Here is a 25,599-nt window from a genome sequence, read left to right as displayed (position 1 = left end):
TTGTCTTCTATCTTTTGTCGTAGGCCTTCATTTGAATACCCCATATTACTCAGGCAGTCAGTGTCTCCTCCCTAAAACCTCTAATTTAATTTAAAGAGGTAATTATGTGCAGCTGACATGCTTAAAGACAGCATACGAACGAGATCTGTGTTTTGAGTTAAGTTACAGGAAGCGACACTTTACAACAACAGCATCTTTACACAGTGATTAATTCATTAAAAGGACAGACACTGAGTGAACGTTTAGAGGAATTGAGAGACAGAGAGTGTGTAATAGAGCTGAATAAGATGACCTCTGACCTCACAGTAAAGGAGTTCAAGCAGAATATCATCATCAAGGATATTTTTTGTACTACTTTTAACTGTTCTTTAAGATTATTTCAGTTTCTGGGCAGCTTTAAACGATGTTAAATTGACAAAATGATGAGATAGCTGTATAGTTGAGCTTTTGCTGAAAAGAAGAATATCATGCATGTGGGGTAAAAACAGGTAAAAAGGTGCTAAACAAAGAAAAAAACCAAAACAAAATAAACCTGGACTCCAGAGGGTTTGACCGCTGTTTAGAGATCAAATTTGAAAGCAAGCTTTCTGCTCCTATTTCTACAATTGTGGCTAGAGACTTGTTCTCAGTGGTGTTGCATGTAAGAAATTTGATCCTTTATTTGAGTCCAAATAAGATGTGTGTGTGTGGGGGGGGTGACAGCAGTTAAAATGGTGCAAGGAAGACAGACAGCAATAAAACAGCACAGTGGAGAAAAGAGTCAGCATCTTAGACAGAGAAAGAAACAGAGAAAGAGAGAGAAAGTCAGCAGAGTCAGTGAGTTGGAGATCGAGCCAGTTTAACTGAATTATCCTTTAGGGCGTAATAGGAGACGTGAGGGCAGCATCCTGGACGGTCTGCTGACAGCAGTCTTGTGATGGTGTCAGCCAAGCTGGCTCAGACTGAATAAGCTGTTTACCAGTTGATTAATTACACAGCACACAGCCAGTAGCCTGAAAAAAAAAAACTCCCTTAAAACTCCTCCCAGCTTCAGACAAACAGTATAAAACATTTTCTTTCATTTGTCTTGTTTAACGTGTACGTTTTTGACAAAGATCAGCGTGCTTTCATAAATGTTGTTAAGCATCTTTGACTTGTGACATTCTTCAAATTATTTGTCTGTTTGTTGATCGAGCACTAGATTTTTGAATAGAGTTTGGTGTGAAAGTATCCAAACTTGCTTCTCTGTTGTGAATTTACAGTGAGTGTTAAAGTATTTTTAATTTGTTGACTCTTTTTTGTGTTCACTTTGTCAAGGACTGCAGAATGAAACCTTAAATCAAGTTCACTACTGTTAGATAAAAGTATTTTATCTCCATGTTTCAGCTTTGCATGAGCTGCCTATTTGTATGTTGTAAAATAAAGAATTTAAAAACTGTAGCTGAGGAAAAATGCTTTATAAAATTTGAATTGTGAGGGAAGTGGAGTAGACAGTGCTTGTGGGGTAAACCTGCTGATGCTATATTTGACGGGGATGTTTTGTGTACTGGCTGAAGGATCTCAGTGGACAGATGGTGTTCTTTAATCCTGTCTGTGCCCTCTACCTCCCATCCTCCATCCCTCCACACTTCCCTCTACTATTACATCAACCTCACATTTTCTGCCTTTCTTTCTTCCTCTGCACAGAAATACACAGACATATTTAATTTTCTTTGCCTCTGAGTTGCCTATGTGCCGTATATGAACTGATGAACAACTTTGGCTGCAGTAACTCAATCTAGTCAGTAGAAGGGAATATTGTGCTGCTTTATGAGTCAGAAATGTAGTCACACATGCACTCAAGTGCACATATGTTTATATACACAACCACAGCCATCTGTTACCTAGGACATGTTTATGCATGTTTACATCCCTCTTGTACAAACCTCCAAACATCAGTTGCCAAATGTCAACCATAAAAAAAAGTTTGATTAGTAATTAATTGTAAACACAATTCAGAAGACTGCTGTCTCAAACTACGCAGAGCTTTTTCTTTAACGTCTGATGAGGCAACCTGTTTATCCAACAATCTCAACCGTGTCCAACATCATTTGACCCACATTTCAGGAAAAGCCAGATTATGTTTTTGGTCGAGCCACGCAGACAGAAACCGACGATGGAAGAGTATATAGGCTTTAATCTACGATGACTTTGAACAGAAGGAGAGGACAAAAGACAAGTGAGGCCAATGAGCTCGACACTGTTTAGACAGCCTGCTAAAATGAATCAACTGTGAACCTGATAAGGTTAATGGAGCCATTTATTTAGACCACTGTGAGAGCGGTGAGAAGAATATTGACTTATTTGATTCACAGCAGACTGTCCAGGTTTATGTTTTAAAAGGCAGATACAAGCACAGAGGCAGGGCCGCTGATACAGTATCTGACCTTTCATAAACAATTCATCAGGATTGTTGGAGAGGAGTCCGTAATCCTATAAATACTCCAATCCCTCATTAATTCAGTGTCTCAGTACAAGGAAATGGTGTTAGGGTAGGCTTATATGTGGCAAAAGTAGGGATTCATCAATGGTGCTTAAAAAATTTGATGTATGCTCGATTTTCACATTAATATAGTGAGTTAAAGTTGACTTAAACTGTTCTCCCTTTCTCTAAGTGACCTGCAACTTCGATGTTTCAACACTTTAATCCGTCACAGTTTTCCATAAACCCCCAAATTGGTAGTTACTGTAGGGTGACCAAGTGCAAATTGACCTGTCCTTGCTTTGGTATGCTAAGGGGAAATTGCGAGTCACCACAAAGTCACAAGCTATGCAGATTTAGGCAGAGACTACCACAAAGAAAATGCAGCAACAACAAAGACTGGAGAACTACTTATAGCCGGGTGCAGCCGGTGGAAGGAGACTATTGCAGGCTATCACATCAGACCATAAGAACTGTGAATTTGCATTCAAATAAAGTATATTTAAGTCCTTCACATGCTAAAAGGCCTAATCTGTAGCCTAACCAGCATTGTGTGCTACTGAATCAGCCAGAGGGAAAAGCATAGAGATGTTTATTTTAAGATAAGTTAGACCCCTCAGTATTGGTAATGTGTCCCACACAGACGTACTCTTTGTCCCACAGTTGGTTTGTTGGGATCAGGTTGCCCAAAAGTTATTGTCACCCTCAAAAATCGGGCTAAAAGCTAGCCCTAACATACTTTAAAGGTTAATGTTTGTCATGGAAACCATTTGTAATCACAATTTTGACATCTAATATCACTAAATAATGTATTTATATATATGTATGATATATTTAATATTAATATATTATTATATATTATAATAATAATAATAATAATGTAGTTTAATTTAGCTTGTAATAAACTATTCAAATTATTTATTTCAAGCAGATATTCAGGCTCAGCTCGAGCTCACACAGAATTATTTCAGGCCTGATTTTTTTGGGGCCCAATCAAAACTCTAATTTGTATTTCATAATCTTTTTAAGTTGTTATATGTAGTTGGATTAATGTTATTTCACGCAATTAAAGTCTGGACAATACTGTTCCTTGTTTTCTTAGAGAGGATCTAATGAAGTTATCTTTGTTAATGACACTCAAAACTTCAACAGAAAGTGTTTCAATAACACAACACCAGTGACTTTGTACTGGCCGGTATCGATTACTACAATGCGTTAACTACAGTCAACATTTATTGAAAGCCAATACAACAGAGGCTGTGGTGATTCAAATCAACGCTGATTGAATCCGGACAGGACGTGTGGGGGATGGGGGGGGTGCAGGGATGTAAGGGTGGGAGGAGGAGGGCCGTTGTCAGACTCACTATAACTACACGATGGAGACCGGAAGTGTGGCTTTAAAAAAATAAGAGCAAAGCGGTTCTCAAATTTGAAGTTTTTAAATGTTTTTGTGTACCTGCTTTATTTTTGGCTCAACAACAATTCGGTTCGAGGTTTATTACACTCGCTGATCAATTTTATAAAGTGAGATGTGGCGTTATTTTCCTCAACACAGCGGAAATTGCGCTATCCTGGTTTTATTGTGAAATGCGTAACCGGAAATGGACGCGTTCACAGCCGCTATCTTGACGCGTAGTTTGCTCGGCAGAGAAAGACAGAGGGAAAAAGGGAGCGAATGAATAACGGGAACTGGGTCGGTTTGGAAATTAAACCCAGCAGAGTTTCCCCCGGCGTGGCCGAGCGTGAGAGCTGCTACAGATAAATAAAAAGGTAAGCAGATATAAATCTACATCTGTGTTTGTTGTTTGTGTAACTTCTGGGAGTTTGTTGATGATAGTTCCCCCGGTAGAGAGATGTGGAACAGCATCAGAAGTATTTGGGAAAGGAGCCGTGAACTGCTGGGCGGTGCACTCCTGCAGCCAAACACTCAAGATGTTTTGTTCCCTGTGTGTCTTAGGTTTATATTCATTACTGCAGCTGGATAACTCGTGGCTTTTTACATTGTCAAACCCAGTGGAACTACAAAAATAATGCACTAAATGTTGAATATTACATTAGGAAAAGTGCTTTTGTTCCACAAGGTATCATTGCTTACATTAGTGGGCTGCACAGACACAAAAATACTTGCTGTTAGCTTTGATTTGATAGACTAAACCTGCAAGTAAGTGTTCTTAATATGCTATTTGTGCTGCCTTTCACAAAATATAATGCATATCAAAGCCCAGCACTTGTTGCATAAGTTATCAAGCAGATTTTAAGAAACATCCTGTGTGGATGGGAACCAAGTCCCCTTCTGCAGCCTCACAGTGGGCGACTGCTGTGAGTTACAGGGAAGATGATAAAAGGGCAATTGTCCCACATCTAACCCACTGCCCCAACATGAAAAAGCCTTTGCAGCATATTGCACGGCTACTAAATAATGTTTCTTTTATAATCTTACCTTGGACAATGCTCCTTTTGTCTACTTTCAACTGTTCTATCTCTGTGTGTTGTTTCAGCTGTCCCTGAATGTTGTTTGTATTATCAGTGACGAATTATAGTTGTTTCCTCTTACAAACTAACAATCACCAGTTCATCTCCAGAACAATGTGGGAGATAGGACATGGGCCTGCAGTGTTTGAATACCACAGAATATGTTGAAAAATTGATCCTTTCCTTTTTTGTTTCTGCATTTGTTAATGTGTCCAGTTCCCTCTGCCTTAGGCGGGGATCGTCTGCTTCGACTTCTTGGCATCCACACACGGAGGAGTAGCCGGTGGAGTACTGGAATGAAATAATAGGCCCAGGGATGAAGATGCTCTCCATTTTCCAACTGGAACTCTTGATCCATCCCATTAGCTTCGTTTAGAGTTCAGCTTGTGTTTTAACAAGTGAAAAAACACATACACATCTTTTTTTTAATTACCTCTTGCTTCTCCTCTTGGCATTTTGGCAGAACACCAATACCCTGCTACCACTTTTTACAGACTTAGTTGAAATCATGGCAAACATGTGCCCGTACGGGAGCTTCACCCACGCCGTGGTGCGGGGCATCCCAGAGACCTTTGGGAAAACGGTGGGAGATGGTCATGAGAACGGGGAGATCTCGGTGGACCTGGCCAAAGCTCAGCGTCAGTTTGGTTGCCTGACAGGAGCCCTGAGGCAGAAGGTCGGCCTGCAGCTGATCGAGATCCCCCCTGACCCCGAGCTGCCAGAGAGCTGGAGGATAGAGGATGTGGCAGTCATCCAGGGAGACACAGCGCTCATCACCAGGCCGTTCAAACAGCAGAGACGCAGTGAGGTAACACAGTGGAGAAGAAAATGGGCTTTAGTTAAGGCATTTGTGCGCCCTAATCTACTGCACTTAATCTTGCTTTGTTAGATAAAGGGCAGTTAGTAGGAGCCTTAGTACTTGTTTAAGATAGCATTTAGTTGCCTTTGTGTCACGTTACATTGTTGTCACATGGTCCAACAGAGCCTTGTTGTTGTTACTTGTTGGTGCATTCAGTTATCTGAGATTTGAGAGCCTGCTGAAAATAACCTCTTTAATTGGCAACTCAAACTGCCCGTATTATGACGGCCATGTTTTCTTGTCCTGTTTGTCTGTTAGGTTTGATTTCACAAAGCAATATAATGCTTATTGGCAAGTATTATCACTTCAATCTTGAATGTTAGGTACATTTAACTTAAGTTTAAGAGCCTGTAATTTCCAAACAATTCCCCCAAAACTCCTTGAAAGAACTGTAATTTGGTACTAACTATAGGGAAAATGTAAGTGTCCAATTAATAATTGGTTATGCTTGATTTTACATGTCTGTAATGCTTATATTTTTGTATTAAGTTCAGTGGTAAGAGCTACTGTATCTAACTCGGTTGTAATTGTGGATAAAAACCCACTCCACTAAAACCCAAGAAAACATTCAGTCATTGTTGATTTATTACTGGAAATCTTCTTATTCTTCATATATGTTGAACTGTTTATTATATTAATGTGCAAAATTCCACAATTCTCTTGGGAAGTTACTAGAAAATTCTTCAAAGGTTACAGGAGACCCATTTTTATCAAAAGTGTTACAGTGGTTCTTTGAATGCACCATCTACAGTCGGACAGCTTCTTTACAGAAGAATTAAAGGCAATCAATCTAAAATCTTGTTCACAGAAATACATTTTTTAAATTTAATATAGATAGATGGATAATACAGCCAAACTATGTTCATCAGAGAAACAGGCATATGGTAACCACCTGTATGGTTGCTCACTGACCCTGTTTGTCACACTCTCATACTGAATCAAGTTGAGCATGACTGTGCATGCTTTCTCTGTTTCCTTCTCTAAACGTCTCCAGGCGGAGGCAGTGAGGAGAGTGATGTCAGAGCTGAACCTGACTGTGGTGGAGATGGGGGCCGAGGAGGGGGACTCCGGAGGGGCCACGCTGGAGGGCAGTGACGTCCTCTTCACAGGGAGGGAGTTCTTTGTGGGCATCTCCTCTCACACCAACCGCAGAGGGGCAGAAGTGCTGGCAGACACGTTCAGGGTAAGCAGCATAAAGAGAAGATTTAGCTTGGACCTAATCTCTGTTTGAATCGATTAGGCCGACAGAGGACTGTGTTTTGCTCGGGCCCTTTTGTCATGAATGCACTAGACCTATGTAATATATTTTGTTGATTTGTGTACTTGCATTATCCCAAATGTTTCCAAAAACGATCAAACCCAGAGAAATCTGTAACTGTAATTTGGCTGTCATAAATTTACTTTTTAATCCATTTTAAGCCACATTTTGACAGCTTTTTTAACTAGATATTTTAACCGGATGGATTTTAATCATCTGAGGTCTGAATCTTAAGTTATCAGAGCTGAGCAAGCTGAGCTAAAGTTAGCAGCAAAACCAGATAAACTGATAAAAGCTCACCAATAAACCATAAATAACCAATAGAGTTTAATTTTTCAGCCAGTGTAACAAAGACAGTCTTAGTGCCAAGATGCGTGTCAGAAAATCAAACCAGCTGCCAAAGTGAGCAGGTGGCCATTTGCTGTATTGCATTTGGGGAATTATAGTCTGTAAACAGTGATGAATGAGGCCGCCCCATTGGCCTAATAATGGAGGCCACACAGCGGGCCCCCTCAGGCTCGACATGACACACCCATTAGTATTGATTCCTTTACTTCTCTTAAGTGCATTTTACGCACTTCTGCTTTTCTTTACACACACACACACACACTCTGCATATGCTTGTGTTGAATGTGTGTGTGTGTCTGGTATGAATTAGTGTGGGTGGGAGGGCTCATGTGGTCAGAACAGGGCATGAAAAAGGAAGATGAGTGTTTACTTAGACATCCTCTGTATCGTGTTTCAAAATTGTTACAGCATAATATTTTTTTGTTTTGCTGTCGTCATTCAATCCAATATGATAATACTTAACACTTGCAACAAATGCTTGTGTTATATATTTTGCAGCTAAGAGAGAGATTCCATAAAATGCAACCTCAGTTTGATTCAGCTCTTTGTTTTTTTAAGCCAGTTGTTGGTCAGTTAGTCCACAACTTTATTCCAGACTGAAATATCTCAACAACCAGGGATGCATTGCAATGAAATTTGATACACACTCTCACGGCTCCCAGAGGAATCCTACTGACTTGGATAATTATCTGACTTTTCCTCTTGGCTCGGACAGAATGTCTGTGTGTGTCAGACAGGAGAGGACAGAGCAGCACAGCAGTAAATTGCATTAATTTGTTAATTCTAAATCGTTGTACTCTCAGCAAAGTTTTGTGTCTATTTTGGTACAAACATTTACCTGCCAGTGTGGTAGTGTTTCTTCACTGTGGTATTGCTACTTTTACTTAAAGATCCTCTCCAGACATGAATTAGTCAAATAGTATGCTTGAAACAATGTGTGTATGGTGTTTTTCTGCAAAAAAGTATAATTAGAGTATAAAAGAAAAGATGAATATGCAAATGTTGTTAATTTCTACATGTGACATCACAAATCATGCTCGTAAGCCCTGCCCCTTAAAAATCTGAGAAACTTTTCACTTTCAGCAGATAAATGTGAAACATCCTTCTTATGTCAAACTCTGCACATACATCGTTCTGCACAGCGAAGCTCAAACATCTGGATACAACTGTAGGAACAAGAAGAAAAACATATTTCTGAGTGGAGGGGGCTTTAAGTAGTTCCACCATTGCTAGAAATACCTGTAACACCGTTTCAGTAGGTCTGGCTGCTCGTTAAGACCGGCTGTGGCAGTCACGCTGCAGGTTCTACAGACTTACAACACAAACGAATAACTTAAATGGTCTCCTTTTATACAGTTAAAGAAGTGTAAAAAAGTGTAGAGCCTATGTCTTTCTTAAAACTACAGAATAAGTGTTAAGTCTGGAGTTACTGCAGCTGCATTAAGCCCTACTAAAACTTTATTCAAATCAAGAGGTGGCAACTGCATGACTGCCTCTGATCCTTAACAAGAAACTCCGGAATCACTCAGCAGGCTGCTTTGTGTCGAGCTATAAGTGGTACAACGTTGACTTCAGTAGAACAGAGCCGCTGTTAATGTTATTAGTAACACTTCAGTGCTTTTCCTGCTATGACAGAATGTCCGCTGTGGAAAATAAGGCCTGTGGGGGACTTCTGCAACACTAGATGATGTCTCGTTTGAACACAGTGTGTTAATTAAACCTTTCAACCTCCATCTGTGCAGGACTTCGCTGTGTCCACCGTCCCTGTCTGTGGCGGAGCCCGACTGAAGAACATCTGCTCCATGGGAGGTCCAGACACAATCATCATCAGCAGCACCGACGGGGCCAAGAAGACACTCCGGGTGAGTGTGTGTGTTTACAGTACATGTTTGTGTATTCACAAAGTAGTATTAATAAATATAAAATACTATATATATATATATATATATATATATATATATATATATATATATATATATATTATTTTCATTTGTTTTCTTAGTCAAAGAAAAACTCCTAGCCTGTCTGTGTGGCGCTAATGTTATTATAGGATATTAACCCTCAGTAACAGTAAGAAAGCAGTGGCACTCGTGCATAGAATATCACATGCTGCCATTCCTGGAATTTTAGCCCCCATTGAAGAAAAGAAAGATGTTTCAGATGTTGAAGCCACGCTTTGGATCCTCTCTCCTTCTTGTTGCACGTTTTCAGCAGCGTAGATGCATGAGTGTGATGTTTTGAAATGCAAAGTGCACATGTGATTTTAATAATAATGTGTTTGTTTATTGAATATGATATACAGTTAAATAAGATATTGACAGTTTCCAGAGTGTTTGAACATCATGTATTAGCCAGGCCCTAACATCAAGTCATTATTGGCCTTATTATCTATCATGAACCCATTTTCACTCTGTGTGCGTGTGTCAGTGTTTCCCTTCTCTCTGTCCTGACGTGAACTGCACAAATCATAAACATTTCCTAACTGCTGAGGTCACATTAATAATGGAACTAATGTTGCCATTGAGCCTGTGTGTAATGCTGGGAGTGGTCCACTGCAATATTTGTGTGTGTGTGGGGAGCTGTCAGGGTGGTGCACCGTAATAATAAGTGTGCATTTGTTTTCAGATGATGGAACAGCTGACTGATCACCACTATGAAGTGCTCACTGTTCCAGAGGAATCGGCAGCAAACTGCGTCTACATCAAAGGTCCGTCCAATCGAGACTTCCTGCTCCACCGACCTGCAGAGGAATGTCCCGACAGTGTCTCTGTGAGTACAGCTGAGGACTTTGTTTATCGCCGGCCTCGGTAAAAAAAGAACCTCATCTTTATTAAGTTTAGCATAATTTTCATTTATTTTGTCTGTGGCAATTTAATATTGCGCCACCCTAAAGTGGGGGGGTGCACAGGAGACAGAACCTGGCTTTTAGTCCCTGGTGCAGGTTCAGCTCCAAGAACTCCTTTTATTAGACCCCACCCAGCTGGGTGTAATGAAGGATTTGAAGTCTCAAATCCAGTCCAATATAACCCTGATAACAACCAGGGTTGTTTTTCCAGACCACCAAACCTAGACCTTGTTTCCTTGGTGCAGGATTTTTGCATAACTGCTTCAAATGAGAGCAGAGATCTTAAGAGAATACAAATCACATTGCAAACTTTTGTATTAATTATGCAGTGACAGTTGCCTGTTCGGATCCAAAAGCTGAAACGTCTCGCTCACTATTCTGTCGCTCGTCCTCCATTGTTGACCTGTTAAAAATGTGAGTAGGTGGGAGGACAAAAGTGGAGATATCTTGAAAATGTGAGACCAGACTTTTTTTTGGTTTCAGAATAGTACAGAATAGTTAGCGAGAGTTGGAGGTAACTTCTGATGAAGGCTGAGCAATGTCACTAATATTACCAATATCATGAGCATACCAACCAAAGTTGGAAGGAAATAGTAAGAGAATTATTCTAGTCCATATCATCAAATTAAAAGGGATTATTTAAAGGGCAAAAAGGGAATATAATATTCATTATATTATTAGTTTTCATTAGACTCATAAGCCAACTCACATTCATTAAATTAGCTCTTACGAAATACATTAGGAAAGGCGCAACCGTCAATAAAGTAATAACTAATATTGTTACTTTTTTTATTACAGTTTCTTGCCAGTCATTGATTTGAACAACAGCACCTGAAATGATTTTACTTTGGGTCAAGAAATAATATTATTAAATTATCCTCAAACCCTACTTTTGACAACCCAGAACTCTCTGGTGAAGTAATCATGTACTCTCATTCAATGGAGCAGTAATAATTAAACATATACATTTTTAATGATTTCTGCTGTAGATAATGCAGCAGTTAATATGCCTACAGTATCTCTACAGTCTAGTGGTGTATAACATTCAAACAACTGGCTGTCATATTATTTACAGGCCAGATTCGTAGCTGTGAATCTTACTCATTTGACAAACTGGAGACGATTTCTTTTCTCTTTTTTTTAGCATTATGCTTGCATTATTACTGTGAAGCAGTTTCCCCCCTCTTGTTCCTCCTTTCATTAGCCAGTAACTTTTTCCTTTGAGTGTATCCAGTTTAGTCTGTGCCCGTGGTGATGAGTGTGTGTCTGGATGAGTGAGTTGTTTTCCTCTTTCCTCTCTGCAGGCCTTCCAGAAGCTACAGGACTACACCCTCCTGCCGACAGCCTGCAGCGAGGCTTCCAAACTGGGAGCGTCTCTGTCCTCACTCTGCCTCCTCATCAACAGAAAGCACACATATTTCTGAAAACACACTCCTAACCATCAGTACGTTACACAGCATTTACCTGCACATGTTTTATGGTGGAGTGAAGGGAGAGGGGAGGCCACGTCGCAGATTAAGATTCTTGTCTATTTATTTCTAACACCGACACACATCATTTATATGATCCAACTGTAACATCTGCTAACTGACTTTCTGTAGCAAACAAGCTGATTCTTGGCACCGCTGACCCCCCCCCTTCCTGCTGAACCAACAGTGCAGCACGCTGGTTCCCACACAAAACTCTAACCACTAAATTCAGCTGTAGCTTCACACTGTTTTAACTTGTGACCACCACTGAGCTGACAAATCACATTTACACAGAAACGTAAACAAAAGAAAAACACCAGGGTAAACGGGCGATGTTGGTACTCAGGGGTTTCTGCAGGATTCACCTAGTTTGAGACACCAGAGAATGCAATTTAATACCGGTTTCATGAGCATACCAACCAAAGTGTGATGGAAAACCAGCAGGGATGATACGACCTTCAATTATTTGTCACAATTATTCAGTACTTCCCAGCAGTTTGTAATAATACAATTCATACGACCTGGAAAAGCAGCATAAAATTAATTGATGAACCAATTAAGTGATTATTTAAAAGGTCCAGTGTGTAACATTTAGTAGGATCTATTGGCAGAAATTGAATATGACCATAGGAGTGTTTTTCATTAGTGTTTGATACCTTGGAATGAGCTGCTTTTGTCTACAGGTCGCCTTCCATGTTTCTACAGTAGCCCAGAACGGACACACCAAACACAGGGTCTAAATGGACTTATACAGCCAGTTAGTTGCAATCTGCAACTTCACCACTAGATGCTACTAAATTCTACACACTGGACCTTTAAGTCTAAAATGTACATTATCACTGCTAACAGCACAAGAACATTAAGACTTTTTAAAGGAGACTAAAGTCAGCTTTTTAAGACCTGCAGATATCCTGTGGTACCCAAATGTATGTCTGCAGTTTTGTGACAGTGTATAGTCTCCTGTGTCTACATATCCTATTCCATTACTCTTCACGTACTAGTTTTACTGACAGTCTCAATTACAGAACATGTAGCTGCTAAGAATAATGCAGAGTTTATAAGTGTTTTAGCTTTGTGTATGAATTTGTAGCAGGTGTAGTCAAGCCAATAAAACTCCACTGACAACTCAATGATCAGTTATCTTGTGTAATTTGTTCACTGTTCAAGAAGTTGTGTGTATTTAAAGTAACACTCATGACATCAAGAGAAATTTCTTCAAATTTATTTGTTTTGTTAGAAAGCAAAGATGTTTAACGGTTGGACTTGGCAACTCTCTCCAACTCGTCCTTCTTCTTGATGGCATAAGAGTTAGATGAACCCTGGAATAAGGAAAAATTGTTAAATATACATTTTACAGCAAAATATAAATGCAGGACCAGTTAAAGACCACCCTAAGAAAATGTTAAATTTGAGCTCTGACCGCTAACAAGGTCACTACTTGAAAGCACACTAATTAACAGTACTTCTTATTCTACATTACACTATAAATCAGAATGCTGATTACGTGCTGTAAATGGATAAACGCTTACCTTAGCTGCATTGATCAGCTCATCAGCCAGGCACTCGGCGATGGTCTTGATGTTCCTGAAAGCAGCTTCTCTTGCGCCTGTGCACAGCAGCCAGATGGCCTACGAGATGAGAAAGACAGAGCAGGACATTAGTGGGTGAGACAGGCTGACAAATTCACTTTGGTGGAACAAACACTGACCGGCAGTGTAATGTATCTGAGTTGGTGATTGACTGGGCCACAACAGACTACAGCCAATGAATAAGCAAAGATATTTCCTCTGCGAGCACTCTAGCACACCAGGGCAATGGTAGTGTCCAGGCGTGACTCTAGCCTCGCTTAATGCATCAAATACAAACAATTTCATAATAAAAATACACAGAAATGAAAAGGCTGGGTTAAGACTGATTATTTAATTCTTAACAAACCTTATTTCCCAACAGACTATTTGTAGCTGTTAACAAAAACATAACTCATATCAGCCCTGTCAGGTAGTTCACTGTATTAAAATGAGTTCTTTCTCCCACTTGCACTTACAATAGGCACAATTTACAGCTAATTGATACATACAAACGCAATACTTTGTCTGGTCTTTGGGTGAGAGGATTTTGTTGTAATGCTACACAATGAAGCAACGTCTGTCCTAGAAAGACCGAGAATGAATGTAAATGAGTGTGTTACCTGGTTGACTCTGCGGAGGGGCGACACGTCCACAGCCTGCCTCCTGACGGTACCGGCACGACCGATACGGGTGGAGTCCTCACGGGGTCCACTGTTGATGATGGCGTTCACCAAGACCTGGAGGGGATTCTGGAAACAAAATGTAAAAATAGTAGTAAGAAATTTCACAAATCAATGTACATGTGGTAACATCAAGAAAAAGACATTGAACACCAACTGAAACCTGACAAAGTGCTGATAATCTGCTCAATGTTGTGTTTTACCGACAGGTTCTCACTTTACACTTTGAAGAGAGCATTTTTTGTGTTTGTTTTTTTTAAACTTATCTGGGACTTTTACTTCTATTGTGTGCAAAAATTCAAGTGAAATATCATTGACAGTACAATAAATGGTCTGTTTTTGAGTTAGTTACTTTGATGGTGTTTGTGGCATAATTAACAGCTCATTTGTATTTCTCTTAAAGTTTAAGTAATGGAAGCATAATGAGTTGTCTCCACCTTTTTACTGTTTAAATCAAGAGAAGAAATCACTATTGGGTCTGTGGAGATTGGGTGATCAACTAATGCTGATCTGCTCCTTTCTGAAAATTCAGGGCTTTCCCCCCTGGCTTAAAAAAACCCAAACAGCCATTATGCATTACAATTAAATTATGTTCAACAGTATCAGTTGAAGACTGAAAAATCCGTGTCACAATTCACTATATGATGGCTCTCTTGAGCTGATGTTAATTGCCTAATCACGCTGCAGGTACAAAGAATAAGAAGACGCACCAACGAGACTTAGTGGTACATACCTCTCCAGTCAGCAGGTGGATGATCTCGAAGGCATGCTTGACGATGCGCACGGTCATCAGCTTCTTGCCGTTGTTGCGGCCGTGCATCATCATGGAGTTGGTCAGACGCTCCACAATGGGGCACTGGGCCTTACGGAAACGCTTTGCGGCATAACGTCCTCCAGAGTGTGGCAGGTACTTGGCGTACTTCTCTTTCACAGCAATGTAATCCTGTAGTGCACAGGTGGTAGTTTAAGCATCGTGATTTATGCAGATTTGAACACTGCATGGTTGATTTACAGTAGGTATGAAAAGGGTAGTGTGTCTGAGTTGGTGATTGACTGGGTCACAACAGACTACAGCCAATGAATAAGCAAAGACGTTTTCCTCTGCGAGCACTCTAGCACACCAAGGCAACAGGTCAGTGTCGAGGCGTGACTCTAGCCTCGCTTTACATTGATAAAAAGCACTTCATTAAACACAGTAAATAAAAGCAACATCTGTCGCTTGCTGCTTACCTGCAGGGAGATGTCATTGATCTGGACATCATCGGTGCTCCACTTGCCAAAGAGTTTGATCTCTGGGGTCTCAGCCACAGCTGGGGCAGTCTCCCACTCAGTCACTGAGGATGAAAAAAAAGGGAAGTGGTCAATTAGAGCAAAGGAAATTCAAAGTTAAGAAAAAGTCAAATCTCACTTAATTAAGCTTGGCCCGTACCCCAGTTTTCCCCCTTAAAAATATATATTTTAAAGACAGCTAGAGCAATTGGAAACTCCTTAAAGTTACATCTGGTTGTCTAATGATAACATGAGCAAACTATTTAGTTGTCGGGTTGATATCGATCACAGAATGAAGCGGTTATCATCACTGAATGTAACCATATTGTTTATTTTACAACAACATCGGGCAATATGATAAATCACATTAATCCCATGTAACAATTACACTGATTGGGATCGATACTGCAGCTCCAACCACTCTCTGGCTAACCTCTCCGGCGTTAACATACAAGCGATACAAAAACCTACATATTTGTTCCTGGCACAGATCACTTTAACATAACTATTAACACAAATTAACAACATGACAGCCACACTCCCATAGCAGGGCCTCGGTTGAAGCCTACTTCTCCAGACTTAACGTAGCGTTAGCTCACTTTAGCAACGTCAACTGACCAGCTAACGAAGACTTTAAAACGTCGACATTACACGTTGATTAACATTGATAGTATTTTATATTGTGGAGAAACACGGCCACAGTACGTATACGACCTCAACATTTTGTGAAATGGAGTATTGAGTGAGATCTATCGAGGTGGCTGATCAACATGCCGCATCCACATGTGCTAGCGAGCTAGCCACATGCTAACGCTCCGCGCCGTTGTGCTCGCAGGGTTAACACTGATGTGGAAATAAAACCACATTCCGACAAAACGGAGATGATTTTCTCTTGTTTCTCGGACAGCGGGAGTCAGTACCGCGTCTGACTACCCGAGAAAAATATTTTTAAAGACATATGAAGGGAGGAAAATGTGTATTTTTCACTCACTTGTGTCTGCCGTCCTGTACCACACTTCTCTGAGACGGAAAAGGGCCTTTTCGGGGCGCCGCGCGCAGATATCCGGTGAGCTGGTTGGTTACTTCCGGTGCGCAAAGCATGTATGGAGTTGTAGTCTTTGGCCATTATTTAAAAATTATAGTATATATAAAAATGATTATAAAAGTTTCCGGGTGTAGTTGGAAGTCGTTGGAAATAATATATTGATAACAAAGGAAGCATTTATGGATTTACATCAATATTAAAGTTTTTAAAAAATCAAATAACTAACATAATACTATATATATAAATACGTTTTTATATAAATACATCAAATAACTATATATAAATACATATATATATATATATAAATACATATATATATATATATATATATATATATATATATATATATAAATATATTACTTTTCACTTGCAAACAAGATAACATTACCAATTTTACAGTTTGAAAATTGACTTGTCAAAAACATAACACTAAGAGCTAATATAACACATATGCACATTTTAAACAGTAAACTTCACTCACCTCATTAAAATTCACCCAAACAACCCAAATATAGCAAAAAATATTATATATGTTGATAATGAATGGCTTACAGTATATTTTTTTAAGAAAAAACATGGCCCTAAGAGGATTAAGTAGTAAGTATACTAATAAAATCAGAATTTAACTATAAAGAAATATAAGGAACTCTTTCTTCATTTTTGTACTCAAATTTCTCTTTACTTATATGCTGATTTATATTTGTGATAAGTGGAATATGTCAAATAAATTATCCCACAAATGAGTGGTAATTTATGGTAAGGATGTATAATTATTCACTTTACTGTTCCAGTTTTTTTAGGGGTCATGTATTTTCTGAAACAAATGAAAAGAGATGAATTAAGACAATATGAGACGTTCAAAACTGTCTTTTATTGAGGAATTGACAACATCTGACACAGTTTCATTGGCAGACCAAGTACTGTAGAAATTGTAGGACAGTGTCAAAATACTATGTTCTGTTTGGGTTTTAAAAAATTGTCCATATCCACAATTACTGTTTGTAAAGCAAGAAAACACAGAGGACATCCCTTAAATACCTACCATATGCAGTTAGGTCAACTAATTTGTACAAGTAAACATGAAACAAAGGATGCAACAATATTAAAAGTAATACTGCAAATCTAACAACTTTAAAACAGTTAAAATCATCCCATCCTCATCATTTCCCTTCTTTTTATCTGGTTAAATATTGTGCAATGCTGCTATGCTCATAAAAATTTTAATTCACGTCTTGTTTTATCACACAAAAGATATTTCCATTCTTCTTTTGGGAAACATATATAAGCACAACAGGCAACCATAAACATCCAATAGAATACAAACATTTAAGAGAAACCGATCCCTTTTTCTGACAGAAAACAGACAAACATGAAGGTTGCTAAAACGCCTGAGATATCTAAATGAGATGGGAGGTACAAACGGCCATGTACAAAAGTCTGGTAGACAAGTAAACACTAATATAGCACTGCCACTCTCTGGCCACTGTCTCTCTCTCTCCACCCCTCTCCATCCATTTTAGCACCTTCACTAAAGGCAGTGTATCATAGCACTTCGGTATGGGACATGAAACACTGAGGCATGTGGGGAAGAGTTAAGGCTTAATCTACTAAAGCTGCAAAGCACTGCATGATAATGAGAATAAACATGATATTCACTCTAAAAACATGACCACCCCCCAACCCCCTACCCCAGGGTTAAAAATGCAAGGGTAGAAAGATAGATATAAATGACTGCATCATACAGTAAGATGAGCAGGGCAGTGATTCTGTACATGTAGACAAGATGACAGAACGTCGCTCAGGCACTCTTGTGTTGTGTGGTGTTTTGAGGTATGTGTGACCAAACACACACAGACACACACACATGGATGGATATTGTATGTATGTGGGCTCAGTATTTTAAAGTAATAAACTTGCATTTTCATATTAAAAGGGCACTTCACCAATTTTTAGTCAGCTTGAGACAAAAAAACAACAAAAAAGCCAACGTCAGACAGGAAAGGTCAAATAAAAAGGTACAACTGAGTTGCATTAATTTGGGAATAAAAGCCAGGATATTTCAGCCTATCTGCTTTTGCTACATTTGATTTTTGACCCTTTTTTCATAAATCTGTCTCTTACAAGTCCCTTTAATTTATAGAAAAACAATACTAAATTGCTGAAGTGCTCCTTCAATGTTAAACTTAACAAGCCTATAGAATGCTTTTATATTTGTTGCTTCTGACAGTTTGTGCCTTGTACTTATTTTCTGAGAAAATCCTATCAGCAAACACACACAGCGATGTGCCTGATTTGTCCGACATCAGCGCGGTTAAAAAATGAATAATTTAAGTAAAGTTTAATTGCGTAGAATTAGAGAAGACAGATTGATAACACTCTCACATCTGAACGATAAACATGAGCTGTTAGCTTAGCGTAGTCTAAAGATTGGAAAAAGGGGAAACAGCTATCCTTATTAGGGTTATTTCTTGGCCATGCTAGCTTCCTGGAGTCTCCTCTGGTTGCCTGGCAACCTCACAGTGATGACAAGACTCCAGAAAGTAACTGTGTCCGGCTAAGAAATAGTCCAGCACATAACCCCCCATAACCTTTTTACACTTCATATTTTGTGCAATTTAAACAAACAACACAAAGCTTGTATAATTAGTGAGCTGTACAGCTGTTAGGCAGATTTGGTTATCTTGGACAGAGCCAGGCTAGCTGTTACCCTCAGTCTTTATGCTAAGCTAAGCTAACCAGCTACTGGCTGTAGCTTGACATGCACTGCACATACATGAGAGTGGTATGAATCATGTTATCTAACTCCCTTAAAAGAAAACAAATAAGCCTTAAAATGTCAAACTATTCATTTTAAATTAACCTAATAGTTACAAAGATAAGCATAAAAGACCACGTACAGGAAGTACAAGGAAGAACAAACGCTGGCAACACTGATGTCAAAGTAATTTCTAACTGTAATCCAAAAAAATGAGATTACATCCTTAAGAGTACACTCACAAATGTTTGCGAGGATACTTTACAGTGGTTGTAGAGGCAGAGTTTAACACGTGTGTGTGTGTGTGTGTGTGTGTGCTGTAAAAGAGTTTTGTTTTACACCAGCCACTTCTCCATGCACATGTGGAACACCGTCTCATTCGAGTGCCAAAACACGTGTTCGACGCCGGGAACAGAACAGATGATCAGATCTCCACGAGCCGCCAGCGTCTTCAGACCGAAAACATCTCTTAAATACAACTGAAACAGGGAAAGAAAGATTCTCTAAGTTCATGTTCATTTTTTTAATTCTTCAAACTGGGTACATTATCCCAAAGCAATACCTATTTATTCTGAAGCTTAATTTTTAGTTTTCAAACAGGCTACAATGATTCTCAGTGTATAAGGAAAAGATGGTCTGTTGATGTTTGGTAAAAACCTAAATAATAAACATATTGTATTGTAGATCCTCATGTCAAGCAGAAACTCTAATATTTCTGTGAGCACATTCTGTGTTAATCTAAATAAAGATGCAGGTTTGATTTTCTTACTGAAGAGCAAAGGCTTAGATCGTTATGTGATCTAGATGAGGATGAAGAACGAGTCCATTCATATTTTTATTGCTTTTTATATGATGATTTAAGGGCTACAATAAAATGTCCCTCATTTCCAAAGACTTATATTTATTTGACACTTGAGTCATGATTGAGGAAGTTAACCTTTTTTGTGGCAGATTTTATTTGTGAAAGTGGGACAGCAGATCTTTGTGTGCAATGTAAACGTTATATGTAAGAAGTTCTGTGTTTGTCAGGGGAGATTTTGCTTTTCTACTTAAAAAAGGTCCAAATGGGTTTGTATATGACACAATAAATAAATAAATAATAAAGTATTTCTAATTATCATTACAATAAATTTAAAAAAGTGTTGTATATGTGTGTCTGTTGTGTGATTTTACTCACATCTTGGTGCTGCATCTCAACAACGGTCTCATTGTCGTCATAAAATCCGAACTGACTAAAAATCATGAGAGAGACAGAAGGTTATACAGTGTGAGTGTCACGTGAGTCATCTGATAATCCACCCTAAAAAAATTCAAAGTCACATCATGCATAGCCGAGTAATGCTTGAAATCAGCATAGAAAATGTTCCACTGTGTGACCCTGGTAAAGAAAAAGCTGCATTCAAGCTGTACAAATAAACAGAAAAGGAGAAAACTGTTGCAAACCTGTAGTTCAATCAGTGTATTTGAATCAAAGTAAACTGCAAATAATAATACCTCAGCTGTAGCAGAGAAAAGACTTCATCAGGGATACAGAGGTGTATGAACAATATTCAATTAAGTAATTAACTTTGGTCCTTCAGAGGCATTTTAGCACCACTCAGATTTGTGCAACTGTGTGCCTCAAGTGTATATATGGTAGAAAACATTACAAATATGCTACTAATTACCGTAAAAACATTTTGTCTGTAAGATCATTAAATGAAATCATATGTCAGATCAGAAGACAGAAGATGAATTCACCTCGACTGCCAGGGAGTGATGACTCCATCGTCTGGACCTCCGATCAACACCAGCTTTTTGATTTTCAGGAAGTTCTTCTTCCACTCTGAGATTGAGACATAAAACACAGTAAATATATATATATATGTTAAGGAACATTTAATTTCAAATATTATTTTTATTTGCTTAGGTATACACATTAATAAAGATATTTCATGGAAGAAAGGAAATGTGGAACCCCCCCGGCTATTTTGTTTTGTTTTTTGTTCTTTTCCTATTATTCAGCACTCTGATGTCCTTGGGACCAGCTGTATACACAAAATATTTGGAGCTGAAGCAGCTGCAGAACATTGTTATGCTGACAAGCTAAAGAGGTCAAAACTGGTCACTGTTGCATCATAAAGCAAGAGATACAGCCTTTGATAGTTACATACATTAAATATGGATGAGTTTTACCCACAAGGAATGTGCTGACCTGTTGAATTAGGATTGGCTCTCTCGCTGTTGAGCAGAGCCAAATAATCACTGCTGTTCACGTATAAGTCTCTGTGGTGAGGGTCTGGAGACGGAGAAGGAGGAGGAGGAGAGAGGACAACAACACGGTATGTCAAACTTCTTGCTTCACAAACTCACACCGTTTGTGTGTCAACTGCATGAGAAAGTTATTTTCAGACTCTCACCATTCCAGTAGTTGCAGATGGATATCCTCTGACCAATTGCAGTGTAGCAGAGGTGGTAGAGGTTGGACTTCACAAACTGTGGGAAGAGGTACCTCAGGTAGTCTGTGTCTGAGGGAAAACAAGGGACAAAGAGCAGGATGAAGAGAAAGCCTGAGAGCTGGAGAGAAGAAAATAGTTTTTAACATGTTAAAGCTGTAATAACTGATCTTTTTGGCCACTTGGGGGCAGCAGAAACAAGTTATTAACACAACAATTACATATAAACACCTTTTAAAAGTTGATATGGTGTTAGCAAACATTAAACATCCAGCAGTTACAGAGAAACATTATCATTTATGTTGCTTAATTTTTTTCCCCCGGCACAAATAGAAATAAAGTCTCAAAGCTTTGCTAGTTTTTTTTAGATGATCCTTTGAGAGCAATGAATCAAAACAGGAAGCTTGCAGGCAGACAGCCGAACAATGAGCACTATAAAGCACCACAAAGTCAGGTGATAATTCTCTGTAGCTTCATCTCCACAAGCGATCCATTTTATGTTGTCATTTGACACACTGTTATTCTAAAAACATCGATTTCAGGTACTTGTCTTACATATACTCCTTTTGGCACTGGCCCTCTGATATTGAATTTCTGGGGTTTCACAGGAACATAACTCTATAATCATCTCCACGTGGTGTCTCACTGCTTTGAATCGTCGTATACTAAGTCATACTATACTACTACCCTAATCTGTGTAATGTATTCAAGATCTGAGATTTTTGTATAATGTCTTTCTGTGTAATCTAGTTTTTCTCTCTTTTTCTAATATTTTTTTTCCTATCCATCCCTTAGGGTCTGTGATTTGCTCATTTATACCCTTGCTGTCGTGGTTGTTTTGTTATTCATTCTATCCATCCTCCATAAAATATTTAAAAAGCTTTAAAAAGGTTAACCCACCTCCATATTGCCCGGCCTGAGGTGAAGACAGAGAGATAAAAGATTGAACATTGTGGTCAGACAGAGTGGAGAGGATTCCTCTGCAAACCAGCCCACCTGTGATAATGTAAAAAAAAAAAGATTTTTCATCAGTCTTTTTACCTGCTTTGGAGCTTTGGTTATCACTTGCTGTGTATGTGGTGCTGCTGGAAGTTGGAAAATCTTGGCTTTTTATGAGGAAAGTACAACTTCATGATGCTTAACGTAGAAAATTTGAGAAGAACTCATTTTCTAACCCCCAAAAATGTATGCAATTGTTATATTCAGGGCTGCAACTAACAATCGTTTCAAAATAAACTGCTTATTTTCTGGATCACACTAAATTGTTTTTGACAATAAAACATCAAGAAAAGGTGATAGGGCACATTAAAATCTCTGTAAGTCAAAAGGTGACATCTTCAAAGGTCTTTGTTAGTCAAAAACCTACAGATATTTAATTAACTGATATTTCTGGCGTCTTGGCTTGAAAAAAAATTCAAGAAAAATTGCCTAAATGATTAATAAAAATAGTTGGCAATACATTTTCCTTCATTCAACTAATTGATTAAAAGGACTATTTGTTTCAGCTCTAATTAGCATTGCATGCACTGTAAAACTCAATTACATAATGCTTTTACTAACATTAATATCACCACTCTAAACAATTAATTAATTATCTATTTTCACACTCTGGTGTATTTTCCTCTGGTTTTATCCTGATATTTACTGTTTTTTTGTGCGTTTTTTTTATCTCTATGGTTCTGTAAGTTTTTATCTCATTTAGTTTAATTATACTGTTGTTATCTTGGTTAAATATTTTGTGTAATTGTGAATATAGTACTTTTTTGTCATTGAGGACCCTCCTGAAAACAAGATTTCACATCTCAATGAGTTATTCCTAAAAAAGAACTTCCAATTAAAGAAGTTTTTTTTTTTTACATTCATGTTCATACATTTCAGTTTAATTTTCAGTGTAGCATTAACTTTTTTTTTTTAATGTGGAAATTATCTGAATATAATCTGAGAGTTCCTCACACATATACTAATGTTCTGTGGCAATAGATGGGTAATTTACATGTATGTTGGGAAACAAAAACTGCCATCTGCATATATATTTCTTCCCCTGGTTTTTACTAACTGGAACATTTAACAGTATGAAAAAAAAAAGAGTGAAAAGAAGAATTTCCCCTAGGGGATCAACAAAGTATGTATCTTCTTCTATGAATTACAAGCTGCTGGCTGGGAATTTCCAACTCCTGACTGAAACAGAAATCCCAAGAAAAAATCCCCACAAAAATTAATCCAGAGAACAAAACAACAAACAATGAGTCTTGTAAAGCCCCATCTTTTAAATATATGTGTGCAATATTTACAATTTACAGAATAAAGTGTCACTTTGAGGTCAGTGTTTGCAAGAATGACATTGTAACTAAAGACACATACCGAGACTGCTTCATAATCTTGAGCAAATACCACATTTATGTCTCTATTTTACTTGCACAAATGCACTCACAGACCTTGTGAGTAGCAGATAAAGTGGACCCCGTCTGCGGCGTTTTGCATTATTGGGTAAATAGCTGCCTTGAATCCCTCCACCTGCTTCCACAAGGGCTGCAGGCTGGCACTCCTGTCGAACAAGTCGATGACCGTCACATTTGTTCCAGGATGAGACTGCGGGAGACAGAAGAAGATGGTTTTATGATGATGATTTTACATCATGAACAGGTTGTGCTGGTCCTGAGTGCAATTAATTCCTCATATTGTTGCATGAAGCATGAAACAGCTACAGGAAATAACATGCTCGCCTCAGCATTAAAAGCAATGCTGGACAGCAAAGCTCCTCTGATATCAAAGGTCCATGGGGATGTTTAGCTACTATATTCAAATATTGATGATTCATTAGGTTGTTTGGTAAGAAGGCAGGAGTACAGACTAACTGAAGCAGAGAGAGCGCGGTCAGAATTTCCGCTTTCGATTTTCTTTTTCCTCCAGAAATATGGTTTTAGGCTTTCTAATACAGCAGATGTGAAAAAAAAGAGGAACTTTGGTTTAACCTCATCAATCCTGCCAGTCACCACAAAAAACTTCCTTTGTGCAGTACATCCACTTCAACCCCACCAGGTCACTCAAAGTGTGTGTAGGTTTCAAAGAGTGTGTGGATGCAAGAAGAAAAGCAGGTAAGGGCACATTTCACTGTACAGTTTGAACTCTTGTGCTGACAACTTTACAGAATAAAACCTCTTGCACACAACCAACCTCTCACAGATGTACTGTACCAACAGACTGGCTCATTATAGTTTGACCTATATTTTATTTAAGAACAAACTTTACATTACAGCTCTAACCACTCACTTTCCTGTGGTACTGCTGCAGGAATAATGCAGAAAACTAATTCAATGTACATTACAAGACTCCATTACTCCACTATCATCATGATAAAAGCTGAATGATGTGACACAGTACATATTGCATGATGTGGCTCCACGTTTAGCTGATAACATCTGGTTATACAAGCTGTAAGGCCTGCAGTACATAATGTATAGGGTCAACCTCTGTAACATCAAATAGATTTATTTTGCTCTCCATGAAATATCTACCATCACTATGAGCCAGCCCCTGTTTGTTCCGACCACTCACCTCGTTAATGAACCGCTGTAAGTTTTTAAAATCCCCTGAGCTGTCGAACAAACCGTGCACTATGATCACCGGCTTGTACCCGACCACCGCAGCCCAGAGACACGCACCGAGCAGCGGGTACAGCAGCCCGGCCGCCCCGCTGCTCCTCCTCCTCCTCCTCGACACAGGAAAATTGGAGCCCTTCATTATAACTAAAAAAAAAATTTAAATTAAAAAAACACTAAATAAAAGCCTGCAAAATAAAATAAAAACATAAAATCCTGATGTTTGTCTAACGTTGTGCTATCATCTCCATTTCTTTCTCTTTTTTTTCCCCAAGCGGAGGTGAAGAAGAGCCGAAGTCCGCTCGTCAGTGTCCCTTAAATAATCCTGTTTTCTCACACACTGTGTGTTTATTGTTTATTAACACTTCAACGTAAACTCTGAGCAGCTGCTGGGCTTTGCTTTGGTTTCTTTTGTTTGTTCCGGTTTTAAATTAAGTGATACGGACGTTGCTGGCGTCATTTCCGGTCACAGCTCGACCAATCAGTAGCAGGGACATATAACGCCCCCCCCCTGATTATATATGTTATATATATTGTGTAATAATACCATAATAACG

At 38.7% G+C, this 25,599-nt stretch overlaps 3 protein-coding genes and 2 non-coding genes across 7 annotated transcripts; 1 reads left to right on the top strand and 4 right to left on the bottom strand.

The window, feature by feature from the left end:
• The first annotated feature begins 4,064 nt into the window (after positions 1-4,064).
• ddah2 (dimethylarginine dimethylaminohydrolase 2) lies at positions 4,065-12,821 on the top strand. Of its 3 annotated transcripts, none has more exons than XM_051391618.1 (6): positions 4,065-4,210; positions 5,376-5,720; positions 6,766-6,954; positions 9,120-9,239; positions 10,003-10,146; positions 11,527-12,821. In XM_051391618.1, exons 2-6 carry the CDS (start codon positions 5,421-5,423, stop codon positions 11,644-11,646), a joined length of 873 nt encoding a protein of 290 aa, XP_051247578.1. In that variant the 5' UTR covers positions 4,065-4,210; positions 5,376-5,420; the 3' UTR covers positions 11,647-12,821. The 3 variants fall into 3 exon arrangements, with proteins under 3 accessions (XP_051247578.1, XP_051247577.1, XP_051247576.1); XM_051391617.1 differs by having other exon boundaries at positions 4,072-4,210; positions 5,144-5,720; XM_051391616.1 differs by having other exon boundaries at positions 4,072-4,210; positions 5,129-5,720.
• Positions 12,822-12,897: 76 nt separating this feature from the next.
• Positions 12,898-16,298, bottom strand: rps5 (ribosomal protein S5). The gene is made up of 6 exons (XM_051391624.1): positions 16,200-16,298; positions 15,170-15,273; positions 14,673-14,882; positions 13,880-14,008; positions 13,221-13,319; positions 12,898-13,010 (listed from the first exon to the last, which is right to left on the bottom strand). Coding segments are annotated over exons 1-6 (612 nt in total). The 5' UTR covers positions 16,201-16,298; the 3' UTR covers positions 12,898-12,941.
• LOC127358508 (small nucleolar RNA SNORA3/SNORA45 family) lies at positions 13,408-13,538 on the bottom strand. The gene has a single exon (XR_007882442.1). It is a non-coding gene; the product is annotated as a small nucleolar RNA SNORA3/SNORA45 family (small nucleolar RNA).
• On the bottom strand, positions 14,969-15,102 carry LOC127358509 (small nucleolar RNA SNORA3/SNORA45 family). The gene has a single exon (XR_007882443.1). It is a non-coding gene; the product is annotated as a small nucleolar RNA SNORA3/SNORA45 family (small nucleolar RNA).
• An 807-nt stretch (positions 16,299-17,105) lies between the features above and the next one.
• ppt2b (palmitoyl-protein thioesterase 2b) lies at positions 17,106-25,475 on the bottom strand. Its single transcript, XM_051391613.1, has 8 exons — positions 24,999-25,475; positions 23,879-24,032; positions 22,344-22,439; positions 21,408-21,515; positions 21,203-21,286; positions 20,749-20,833; positions 20,186-20,240; positions 17,106-19,487 (listed from the first exon to the last, which is right to left on the bottom strand). Exons 1-8 carry the CDS (start codon positions 25,182-25,184, stop codon positions 19,344-19,346), a joined length of 912 nt encoding a protein of 303 aa, XP_051247573.1. The 5' UTR covers positions 25,185-25,475; the 3' UTR covers positions 17,106-19,343.
• Between the last annotated feature and the right edge of the window lie 124 nt (positions 25,476-25,599).

This window comes from Dicentrarchus labrax, unplaced genomic scaffold, assembly GCF_905237075.1.
Source record: "Dicentrarchus labrax unplaced genomic scaffold, dlabrax2021, whole genome shotgun sequence".
Classification (NCBI taxonomy): Eukaryota; Metazoa; Chordata; class Actinopteri; family Moronidae; genus Dicentrarchus; species Dicentrarchus labrax.
Note: the sequence above shows the minus strand (reverse complement) of the source record. Positions and strands in the feature narration are given on the sequence as shown.